This window comes from Diuraphis noxia, unplaced genomic scaffold (genome assembly GCF_037042655.1).
Source record: "Diuraphis noxia isolate RWA-SAM2 unplaced genomic scaffold, SU_Dnox_SAM2 contig0001, whole genome shotgun sequence".
Lineage (NCBI taxonomy): Eukaryota > Metazoa > Arthropoda > Insecta > Hemiptera > Aphididae > Diuraphis > Diuraphis noxia.
This window is the reverse complement of record NW_028301711.1, coordinates 79,015,220-79,028,552: the sequence shown is the minus strand read 5'-3', so window position 1 is coordinate 79,028,552 and position 13,333 is coordinate 79,015,220. Positions and strand designations below refer to the sequence as shown.

The window sequence follows — 13,333 nt, the reverse complement described above, 5'->3', positions numbered from 1 at the left end:
AATATAAGTTGAATTGAAACAATAATTTTCATACTTTTGCCATGTGCTCACTATGGATAGATACATCTTTATTCTAACCTAAGTTTTAGTTTTTTAATTTAATTTAATTTGTATTATTGGTTAAAACTCAGCAAAACTGTTTAACTTGTTAAATGCATGTATTTATATTTGTCTTTTTGTATATTAGGTGTTATTATTTCTCAACAAACCTAAATTAGTAATTTCCCACTATGGATTTATTCACAGAAAACATAATGAAACAATAGGGATATTCATCAGAAATTATTAATATGTGTATAGGTATTTAAAGATAGCTTACCCATTTATAGTTACATTAGTCAATAACTAAATTATAATATTATTGTATAGGCACCTATAATATAAATACAATTTATAATATAAAAATTTGTAATATGATCACTTTAAAAATATAGCTAATATCTACGGAGGTTATCTATTAAACTAGATATACTTAACCCTGTTTAAATAAAATCGACTGACTTGTTTATATAACGATTGTTTTATATTTTATGAGGAAGAAATAGATGAAACAGTCTTATTTGGCCTTACTGAAAGTATGATTGAACAGTTATTCCCAAAAATATTTCAACGTTATAAGTTTTTAAAACATTTGAAGCAATTAAAAACAGAAAAAGTAAGAATATGTATAATCTTATGTATAAGTAATTTCACAATTTTTTTTTTATAATATGGAATTTACCTGAGGAATAGTCACCAGTTACTCGACATACATTAATTGATTGGGATAACTTAGATGTCGAATTATCAGATGACTTAGAACTAGAACATATTCCTTATAACTGATAACAATCTTATAAAAGAAATTTCATTGGTAACTAACACTAATGAATGCACAATATTATTAAATACAAATTTTCTGATAACCACAATATTTATTAGATAATATATTTTCTTAAAACACCTATAGGCAGTGTTGGGACTTATCTAGATAAATTTATCTAGATAGATTTTTAGTCATCTTTTATCTTATCTAGATAAATAATTTCAAGTTATCTAATTACTTATCTAAGATGCATTTTTTACTTATCTAGATAATTTTATCTAGATAATGTCTGTATTCTTGCTGTGATTAGAATATTTTTTATTCTTATATTTTGTATTAATAATCGTAAATCGTAATTCGTATATTAGTAAAGTTAATAGTTAATGTGTTATTTTTAGTTGAGTTAGTAATATAATGTACCTAATATTATATTCATCCTCAGAATGTCCTAGCCGTGTATTATTTATACAATAATAATTGTACCACAACAATTATTAACAAGCCACATGGGCGATAACTGATAAGCTAATATATATATAGAATTCGCGCCGACATTACTCCGCCGCGTCGGACTACGCGGGCACGCAGTGGTTTCTGAAAATAGTCTATTTTTGTAATCCATTAATAATTATTTCCTTTGTTATTTTTATCATGATAGTAAGTTTCTATCATGGATTTTATGCAGTCCAATCATAGACAAGTATACTAATCCTAGAGTTCAATTTATGTGGAGACACGGACATTGTTGTTTAATAATTGTGCATTTGTACCTACTCATCCATACTGTCCAAAGTCCACATAGTGTCGTACCTAGTCGTCAGTCAAGTATTCTTAATACTTATAATACTTGTCTGTTGCCGTGCAGTATCGTTAAGAAAATAAGAACGAGTGATGATCATATATTTAGCATATCGTATTTCGTACTTTTTAGTATTTTGCTAGTTGTTTTTACTACACCGTTTTTATTAAATTAACTACCTATTTTAATTATATACCTATAATAATTTTAATATGAAGCGTTTTTTGACACCGATGTTTGATGTTTCGAAAAACTCTTTATCCACCAAAAAAAATAAAAAATCAACTATAATCTATGAACCTATTGAAGAGACTATTGATGAACCTAGTGCTATAATGTCTAGTTTGATTGATGTTGAAGAAAATAATGTGTCAGCTGCATCATCCGTTACTGTAAAATTATCAAAGCATTACTTGTTTGATGGTAATTATTATAAAATTACTTCATGTGTGGACGATAAATTATTAGCTGAATGCCAATTGTGTAAAAAACCAATAAACGGTCAAATAAATTCTACTGGCAATTTTCTAAGTCATATTAAGGTATGTAGGTACTAAATATATTTTGTGTAAATTAAGTTGATTTTAAATTTGTATGTTATCTAACCCAATCTATTAATTATTATATTTTAGAAGAAGCATTCATCAATATTATCCAAATTGAAAATAAGTAAAGATGAAAAGAAGAAAATTAATAATGCTAGTTCATGTGAGTAAATAAGAACCTTTTTTTTTACTTTTTTTTCTTATAGTTACTTGAATTATCTTTATGGAAATTACTATAGAATAGTAATATAGCGTGTATTTATAATGTTAACTACACGGTTCATGTGGAGAACGGATATAGTATAATGGCGCCTTAAGTATACTGTATACATGATATATAATAATATAATATAATGGTGTATAAACAAGTAGGACCCAGGTTATATTATAATATTATATATTATATATTTATATTATATTATATTTATAATTATTCTAAAAGAAAAAGATTTTTTGTTTTAATACCTGTCCTACTTATTTAATAAATAAAATATTATTACCTATATTTCATAATATTAATGTTGTAGGCTTTAAAGATATACAGCCATCATATTCTGGAAGCCAACAACAAAAAATACCACAGTACACACAACAAAGGCAAATATCAAAACAAACAGTTCGTTTGATTTATATTATAATACAGAGTGATCTTTATCATAAACTGCTTATTCAAATTTCACCACCTGTGAAATGTAAAACAGTTAAGTTCAAAATTATTTTTACATTAGGTGCATAGGTTTTTAAGTGTTAATTGTTTTTCAAATATTTTATTACTATTTACTGTTCCAAAATATCTTTAAAAGAGTAATAAATAATAATTGTCAACTGATACTTATCTGTCTTTATAATAAATTGATTTAATTTAAGTTAATTCTACTTAATTCAACTATTGCCTTTACAATTGTATTGATCAAGTGTTTTAATTACCTAAAATGATTTGCTTTTAGATCAACAACTTGGTCTTTGATTATGTAGTCCAAGAAATGAGACCATTAGTAACTTGTCAAAAACCAGCATTTAGAAGATTGATAATGGGCCTTACTGGAATAACAGATACAGCGTTACTCCCTGATACAAAAGATTTGAGTAAATTGTTAAAATTAAGTTATACTTCTTATGTTACTATGTTAACTGATTTAATATCAAAAGTATCATTTATTTGTACAACAGCAGACATATGGTCTAGTAACAATAAAAGTTATTTAGGTATGACTTGCTACTTTCTCGACGAAAATACTTATAGCAGATACTCGTATGTTCTTGGTTGTAGGCGCATAAAGGGCAGTCATACTTACATGAATATAGCACAGGTTATGAATGAAGTCACCAAATCGTTTAAAATTAACAATTCCAAAATATCGCATACTGTGACCGATAATGCTTTAAATTTCGGAAAAGCGTTCTGAACATTTTCCATTCATTCAGAAATCCCAAATGAAAGTCAGTTTAGTGCTCAAAGTTCTAATAACAATTGGTTCAAAAGTAGTGATGATGAATTCTAATGTTGAAATAAGTGACTCTGGTAGTGAGGTAGATAATGCAGATGTTGAAATTGTAGAAATATCAACATTATTTTCAAATCCTGGAGATATTGAATGTAATGACGATGATGATGATTTTTGTTTTCCTGAACATCTAACCTGCACTGCCCACACTCTTAGTTTAATTGTTACTAGTGATGTAGCTAAAATTTCTGACTCAACTTATAAGAAAATTTCAAAATCTGTGTTTGTTAAATTAAATGCATTTTGGAACATTCTTAGCAGAAGTTCGGTCGCTTCTGACAAAATATATGAGATCTGTAATTTAAAGTTCCCTGTGCCTATTATTACACGCTGGAATTCAATGTATTTTGCAGTAAAAAAAGTGGTTAGTTGCATTTGAAGAGTTAAAATTAAATAAATTAAAACAATCTGAGTGGGCATTTCTAGATGAATATTGTGTGATCATGGAACCTTTGGCAACATCTCTTGACCTAATGCAAGGGGAAAAAAGTTGTTTTTTAGGTTATGTCGCCCCTACTATTATTGTTCTGAGACTTAAATTAATTGAGATATGGATGGTTCACTTGATCAAAATCATATTTCTTTTCAAAACTCGGTTAATACTCCTAAAAATACAAATCTTGCTAGTGTTCAAGCACTTTCGTTTTTGGATACAAAAAAAAAAGAACTAGACATTTTAAATAATTTGCCAATTGTTAAAAAAGTTTTTTTTAAAGTATAATACAACCTTACCATCATGTGCCCCTGTTGAGAGGTTGTTTAGCAGTGGTTCACAGATTTTAGTTCCCAGGAGAAACCGGCTTAGCGACAACACATTTGAAATGTTGTTATGCTGCAGGTGTTTTAATAATAATAAATAATTTTAACTAAGTCTTATAACTAAGCATAAATATTGTTATATTATTTATATTATTATTTTATTTTTAATAGTTACTTAAATTATCAAACTGAACCAGAAAGTTACTGTAAATTGTTAAAATTGTAAGTATTAGTATAGTTTTTCAACTATTTAGAATTTTAAACTTTAGTGGCAATCCTGCTAAGATTATAATATTATATACCTACTTGCATACTCATTACTTATTGTTATTCTGCATTGTTATTGATGTAATTTAAGAAATATTTGGTGCTTGAATTTACTATTTTTATGTTATTTAAACCTTTTGGCAGTTATAAATTTATAAATAATAAGTTATGATTAAAAAATGTGATATTATTATCAGTATTTACTATTTACTATAATAATTAATATGTAATTTTTTTTTAAATAATTTTTATGTGATTAAGTAGGTACTGGAGTATGGCAGTACCTGACTTATGAGTAATGATACACTTAATTACTACAATAAATACCTTTACTGGTAATTCAAACCAACAAATAACATTTTTTTTTTAATTATCTATTTTTTTATCTAGATAAAAATGTATTTATCTTTATCTAGATATTTTCAAATTTTTTATCTATTATCTTTATTTAGATAAATTCACACGTATTATCTTTCATCTTTATCTAGATAAATTTTGCAGTATCTATTTCCAACACTGCCTATAGGTAGGTATTACCTATACATTTATTTTAATTTTATATACTTAAATTTTAAACTATTTTGGTGTCACAGTTATGACAATGGTGACCTGTTCGTCTTCTTCTTTAACTATTAAAAATGATCTAAAAAAAAACCAAGATGGTGAGATGGTTTTGAAGTTTTACGGATCAAAAAATTGTTTGAATAGCGCTATGAGGAATAAATTGGTATCTGTAATAATGAAGGACCAATTTCAAAACAATGATAATTTAAATAGGACAAGATTTATTGAATTAACAAAAGGGTATAAGAGTATTATAATTTTAAAAATAAAAAAACTATATTTATTTTATTTCTAACTCAAAGGAATTGAAGAATTATATCCATCTGAAACGGAAGAGTTGTACTTTATACCGTATTGTAAAGAGGGAAATATTATTAATCCCAATAGGGGAAAACTGTACGACAAATTCTGTAACATAAAAAAAGAAATCGCAAAAATAATTGGTACAGGAAGGAAAAATTTTAATTTAAATGATGAAGGTATATAAAGCATAATTAATTAAATATATTAAAAATTAATTAAGTATGAAATATGTCAGTTATGACTATTGTATATGGTTTTTTGTGCCTAACATTATGAAGACTCATTATATGGCTACGAAACTGGACCAGATAATATTCTACATAAGTTGTGGAAAGAAACTTCAGAATATCGGTAGTTAAAAGACAGAAATATTAATATTATGACAACATGCTTAGGTCTGAGCAAACCCGCTGGTCATATTTTGGTTAGTTGTATATTTAATTTTCTAAGTAATTTTGATATGTTAAATAACTTATATATGAATATACTCATTGTTTTAGATTGATATAGATTTTATTCATTTATATTCTGGAAAGGAAATTAATTTTTGCAAAAATTTGAAATGTTCAAAGAAAAATTGAAACAATTGTTAGAAATTAAAAAAATTAATTCTATTGATATAAAAATAATCAATAGATTAACTACACCTAAAATACCAGACATGTTCTTGTAATACATGCAATAATTTATATTTATATCATACAAATTTAAAATAATTTGTAGGTGAAGATGATATTGCTGCACTAGAAATTATACCTCATCTTTTTCAACCCGTGAGCATAATTATACAAAAACCTGGTAATACTCGTCATACTATTAGATCAGGGGTGGCCAACAGGTCGATCACGAGGTGAATAATAGTCGATCGCTACACCATTTGACATTTTTTTAAATTTTTGAATTTTTTTTTCAGAAAAAAAATTATTATTATTATTATTTTTTTTTTTTTTGTAAATCTGTGTGTATCTTTGTATACTTATCCCACTAATATAAAAATTAGATTTAGAAAAAGGCAATAAATAATTCTGAAAAATGAGTCTATACAGTGATATAGAGTTATATCGTGTAGGTATTAAATTACGTCGTGTTGTGTGAAATTGTGAAAATTAAACGTGTTAATAATACTTGTGTACAATAATAATAATAACTTCTATTTAATTAATAATTAATTTTTGTTTTGTTTATTGACCTTTTTTTTTTTGGTCGATCGTATAACCTTAAAAAACTCAGATGTCTTTTAAAGTTGGCCACCTCTGTATTAGATCATCGAAATTAGAACAAGCTCCTTCGTTTATCACCCAAATCACAGTAAACTTTTTTTTAAATAAAAGATAATTTTATTGAATTTTTCTAATTGTTTTTTAAATAATAAAATATACAACTATACAATTAATAATGATGAAGAAGATTACATAACATGAAAAATGGCACGATGTAGGAGGGCTCCCAACCATGGGCGTTCTCACGGGGGGGATATGGGGGGATAGATCCCCCCTAAGTCTCTTTATTTTCTGACATATTAGTGATATATATTTTGTCTATTTTTGGTAACCCTTACGGCTTATCATATAATAATTTCTTTCATCCCCCTCCATTAAAAAATCCTGAGAACGCCTCTGCTCCCAATGGAGCTACCTACTTGGATAGCCAGCAACATAAACGTTAGCATGAACGTACTTCATCGTTATAGCTCAGCTACCTGGGCATCGGTAACGGGAGACGTAAAAATGAACGTAATATATACATAGGTATATAGTAGTATGGTATATACTAATAATGTTGTAAGCTTCAAAATCCTTTAACGTTGCCTACTAATAACAACCATCATTTTTGACGACCACGATGATATTTTACCAAATAAATCGTTGTCAGCATATTAAGCCGGCATGAAGGACATGCATAATAAACAAAACATGCCTACATTAAAATTAAAAATAAATTTTTTTCAACTTTCAGTCAACTACCTATATAAGACATTTTAATTTTAAACAATACTCTTATTAAACCCTAGTCCATTTTGAATATTGCATTGTGCTTAACCTAAGAGAAAATATGACCAATGCGTCTTATGTCCGTTGGGAACTAACTACGCTGTGACATCTCAGCCAAGTTCTTAAAGGGAAAGCTTTCGGTCGTACTGACTTTACCTACCTACCATATTATTATGTCCTATGTTTGATTGTATTTATAATAAGGCTGCAGTAGGTACATAACAAATTGATTCCAATGATAACTCATAGTGGTATACTTATAAACTGGTTGCGTGTATGTACATATTAAAATTAGTTTCAATCATACTCTATGTGTAAAACTACACTGATCAACTATGATACAATTTTCCATATTTTCATAAATTGGCATACAAATAATATAGAAATACACTGTTTATGACAAATTGTATATAATTATAAAGTGCTGAGAATCAAGGCTGAGAAATAGAATTAAACTTTTAACTGAGCTAAGTAAAATTGATGGAAGCAATACGTATACACTGAAAAAAATTATGTTGTATAGTTTTACCAAATAGGTTTGTTAGAGATTATATCGTAGTTACTACCAGAAAATTGTTATGCATACAATATTATATTGTTTTCAGTAAAGTCCTCTTTCTGTAAGTTATTGATGGTGTAAAGAACAATAAGATTTGCTGTATTTAAAAATTATTACGTAAATACAACAGAATAAACGAATTAACAACACTTTTAATAGACGGAACAATATTTCTGGTAATCTACGTTTATTAGATAAAATCTATTTTTAAACTGAGTATACCAAAAACCGAATGATGGATTGTGGGTACGGAACATTTGTGATTACAACAAAACCTTGTAGTAATAACAACCAATAATAAGGTTTTCCCAATACTATTTCTTAAATTATCAAGTAATATATAGTTGATACAAGAGTGGCAAGGGGGTGGAGGATGCTAATCGGCACGGCGCGCGGCGGTCGACTGGAGAAGACTCAAAGACTGTTGTCAGCGGAGTTCGGACTGCGGGTTGCCGATTGACTCATTTGCTATTCATCTTGTATCTATACTCAGTTGTCTCATTTCGCATTTTCGCTGTTTAGCGTTTAATAATTACATTTATTAATATTATAATGGCAGACTGCGATGCAGCTGATTTTCTGAAAGCCTGGAATTTAGAACAATACATTGAAGTTTTTCGTGGTAAGCACCTCTTAACATTTGATACATTTACAGTTCACTCTATAGCAGAGGGTCCCAAAATTTTTTTTTCCCGTAGACCATTTTAATATTTGATTTTTACATATTAATCGATGTGTTGTTTGATACCTTACACGGAGCTTACAGGATTTTTTATAGAGGTCTCAATGGAACACATGTTTTTTTGCACATAAATATAAATATTTTGAATAAACACATAGGTATTTCACGTGACACTTGTATTCCGCGAAGGCATTCACGTGAATTTACAAAATACGTGTATTCCGTGATTCGTTTTATTTTTAAATTTTTTCTCGGTTTTAACAATGACTATAGTTGCCAATTAGTTGGATTAGATAGATAATATCTATCTTTATTATCTCTGATATAATAAATGTCTTTTAAATACACATCGAATATTTCACGTGTAGAATTTATAAATTCACGAAATTCACGTGTAGGATTTTTAAATACACGAAATTCACGTGAATTACGTGAACTACGGGTTACACGGTTTTCATTACGAAATTTTTAATTTCACGTGTACACGGGTGTAAAGTTTGTTTTTATTTCTTTAATTTTTTAAATATTTAAGCAACACCAAATGTTGCTTATTATTTAGTTGTTAAATTAGGTACTAAATAAGTAGCTACCTAACATGAATACCAGAGTTTTTTGAGATCCGATATCCAAATCAAAGAATTTAATTAGGTACCTATACCTATTGCCTACGGAAATCACGGATAGAAAAATTTAATTTAATTTGTTCACAAAAAAATATTGTTACTTAACGCTAAACTTTATTGTTTTTTTATAAGTAGACAATTTTGATGGAAATCTTTCATTAAAATTTCTTATTATAGCTATGAAAATAAAAACTTATATGAATTTCTAACTGAAAAATAGTTGCAACATTAATTGTAAAAATTATCATGGCTTTAAATAGCTAAAAAAGTGTCGAAATAGTTTATGAAAATGTTCCCATCTATGTAAAATGCTAATGTAAATATTTGATCAAAATTTCAATGGTCTACAGTTAATAATTTTTGAGTCATGCTCAGAATCTAAAATAAGTAAAAGCTAATAAAATAGTCTAGGATATAACACTGCCAATCATAATAATAATAAAATTTAACTATCTACAGAATTTTAATTTTTTCTTCGACAGAAAACGATATAGATATGAAGACCATACCCTTGCTAACTGAAGCCATGATGATGGAATTAATTCCTAGTGTTGGACACCGAGCACAATTAAAATCAAATGTTGACCAATGGAAAAATATTATCCAGCAGATACCTTCACCCTCAGTAATTTTATATTATAATAATTCATAAGTATATAAATCAATCGTAATTTTAAAATAACTTATCCATAAAATGTAATTAGTAATGCTCCAGGTTAGGTTAGTAGGTACCTATTGTTTTACGAAATATTAAGACAATTATTTTGATAATGGTTTCATAAACAATCATCATCTGTATAAAAATATTTTATTCTCTTTTTGAAAAAAGTATTCAATTATGTACCTACTTAGACTTAGTTTAAAGTAATTACATGATGGTCTTATTTATTATTTAATTTAAAACATAATTTACTTTTTAATTATTTAGTTATCATAATCAATCATGGTTAATTTAATTTTAGTATGTACATTTTTTACTCTGGATAAATTTTGTTTTTAGTTGTGATTTTCTTTAAATTATTTTACTAATACTATTATATTTTACAAACTCTTTTTTTCACTTAAAAATTAAAACTTTTTATGGAAGTAATTTTTTGTTTTAATTTCAGGCTGTATCTTGCAGTAGTATTGACTCAGATATACAGATAACTAATTTAGTAGAAAATAATGTATGGGTAAGTCATATTTTTTTATTATAAGTACCTATATACCTTGATTTAACTCTATCTCATAATAATCTTTAAATTATTTCAATATTTCAGTGGATTCTTTTATTTCTATTTCAGAACTTGTTGAATGTTCAATGAAATATTTATATGTGAATAATATGTTTTTAAAATTTCAGTCTGAAACTCCCAGTAGTAACAGTAGTGGAAGCACAGTGAAGAAATCACCAGAAGAAATAACACAAGATAATGTATCGGTAAGCTTATAATTTGTATTATATTATATTATAATCTTCAAATAATTTATTTATTCTAATATTTCATAAGATTATTTTTTTATATTTCTAAACATTTTTCTATTATAATTCAATATTAGTACCTACCTATTAAAGTCCTTAATATCTGCATATATTGCCAATGAAATGTTTTTGTCACAATATGTAGGGTTGTAGGGATTGTATACATTAAATGTAAGACTATGAACTCAAGTACCTACTCAACAAATAATATATAATTTAGGTAATTTATACAAATATTTTTATCTTGACTTAGATCAGAACTCATACAAACAGTTTCAGAAACAGTATTGATTTTATTAGTCTAATTATTATATACCTATTAGGTAGTCTTTATTAGTATTAATGTAAGAATAAAATTGTTATTAGTGTTATGCTTAACAATTTTGTTGAATTTTTTAATAACAATTTTTTTATTAGAAAGTTTTAATGAAAATGTATTCAAATAATAAATAATTTTACTATTGCAGGAAGTATTGGAACTACTTAGAACTACAAATGAAGGAAAATCGTTATTGGCTACATTTCATCAAAGTGGTTTGTTAGATAGTACAGGTCGTAGGCGTTTGTGTCACTTAATAATAAATAGAGAACTCAGAGATGATGTTCAAAGACGTATTCCATCATCACGTTTACATAACCTTGCATACCAAATCACAAAAGTTTTTAAAAATGAACGACCATCAACTTATTTTATTCCATACATTTCTTACGGACCGGGCTTAAAAAGAGCAGCCAAAGGAAAGCTTCTCGACTGTTTAAATAATAGGAGAAGGGAATATAGAAAATCTGGTTTGATTAATTCATCGAGACGAAGCTCAACATCTTCTGAATCATCTTTTAGTTCTATTCCATTACCGGAAGGACTTATACAATCGACTGAAGAAGAAGGAAATTACATTCAATCTGTTGTGGAGGAAAATCTCAATTGGCTAAGAAACTCTAGTGACCCATGGGATTTAGTAGAAATAAATTGGAATTTGACATCCAGCTTTCGCTTAAAAAGACTGATGTCACAAGACGGTCCTTCGATTGCAGAGTACATGACTGAGTTTCCATGTTTGAAAAAACCTGCAGGATATCTCCTTGTAAGTGCATATGATATTATTAATAATTTGTAATTTGTATCTGATTACTCATTTGATTATTAAGATCTTATTATTTATTCTTTAGATTTTAAAAGACTTTACCGTTGCGTATCCAAAATCTGTCGATAAACTGTATCAGAACTTACCAATATATAGAAAGAAGATTATTGACCTAACATTGATTAAAAGTAAAAAAACTAAAGATTCCACTGTACATCAAATTTTGAATGATTACTTACAGTACAGCTCTGAAGGTTAGTTGAAAATTATTTTGCTTAACAATTGATTAATAAATATTTTTATGAATCAAACAGTGTCCAAAAAAAATAAAACCAATCTTCTAGTCCTTGACTAACATGATTTTTATTAATGAATACCTATTTTGTATTCTTAAACTTATTATTCAAGCTTTAATTTGAAAATTAATTGGTAAATGTTTAGTGTTTACTGTATGTTATGGAATTATTATGTTAAAATGAAGAATTATGTCAAGTAATAAATTAAAATGTTTTTTTTTTTTTGTTTAGATGAAGAAACATCAAATATAGTTTGTCTGTTTTGCTTGGTATTCCTCATTGGGAATTCAGTTGTTAGGGGGAAAAAGGCATCAACACAATGGAAGCCATCAAAATTAGAGGCTAGAGATGGTTTCATAACTAAAATATCTAGCGACGCTGAAATACAAGAAACCATTACGAGAAGGCGAGAAAAACTGTCAAGCCTAGGCCACACATTACAGCCCTTCATAATTATTGTTGGACCAAGCTATAACTCTATTCAAAACTACTTGGTAATCGTTGATAATACTATTTATAAACTCCACTCTATTACAGCTGCTGTTGATTGCTGCTTTAAAATATTTTTAACTTTGAATGCAGAGTACCCTGTAGAATCCACAGGAATATGGTCCTTTATTCAAAAGGGGTTTTATCAGATAAAAACGACCTGGGATAAAAATTACACGACTGTTAGTGCCCTTTTATCTGATTTAGGGATTCCTATTTTGCAGGGAGATTAATTATTTTTTTATTCACTGAATTTGTATTAGTTGAACAATAATTAACAGTTAATTTTATTAATAAAAAGTTTTCAAGTATTTTATAATGTATTTGATTTTAAAGTTTAAATAAAAGATACATTGTTTATTTTAAATTTAAAATGCCTACTTGTTTTTTATGTAAAGAACAATTTGTTAATATTAAGGTTCTTTTTAAACACTTAGATCTATATCATTCTCAAAGTATTGATTCATATGTTTGTGCCGAAGGAAATTGCTCAAGATCATTTTCTTTAAAAAATTCTTTTAGAAAACATTTATCAAGCCATAACACAATAGAAACTTCTGAAACAAGTCCTGACATAATTATACAACCGTCTACTT

General features: G+C 27.3%; 2 protein-coding genes and 1 pseudogene across 2 annotated transcripts; all 3 read left to right on the top strand.

The window, feature by feature from the left end:
• Positions 1 to 1,816: 1,816 nt before the first annotated feature.
• LOC107162338 (uncharacterized) lies at positions 1,817 to 4,033 on the top strand. The gene is given in 5 exon segments (XM_015509192.2): positions 1,817 to 2,146; positions 2,237 to 2,312; positions 2,677 to 2,765; positions 3,097 to 3,644; positions 3,646 to 4,033. Coding segments are annotated over 5 exon segments (1,431 nt in total).
• Positions 4,034 to 5,281: 1,248 nt separating this feature from the next.
• On the top strand, positions 5,282 to 6,401 carry LOC149061932 (uncharacterized; annotated as a pseudogene).
• Positions 6,402 to 9,898: 3,497 nt separating this feature from the next.
• LOC107172772 (uncharacterized) lies at positions 9,899 to 12,970 on the top strand. The gene is made up of 6 exons (XM_089215143.1): positions 9,899 to 10,027; positions 10,512 to 10,577; positions 10,748 to 10,825; positions 11,335 to 11,952; positions 12,038 to 12,206; positions 12,480 to 12,970. The coding sequence occupies exons 1-6, from the start codon at positions 9,899 to 9,901 to the stop codon at positions 12,968 to 12,970; spliced, it is 1,551 nt and encodes a 516-aa protein (XP_089071269.1).
• Positions 12,971 to 13,333: the final 363 nt, after the last annotated feature.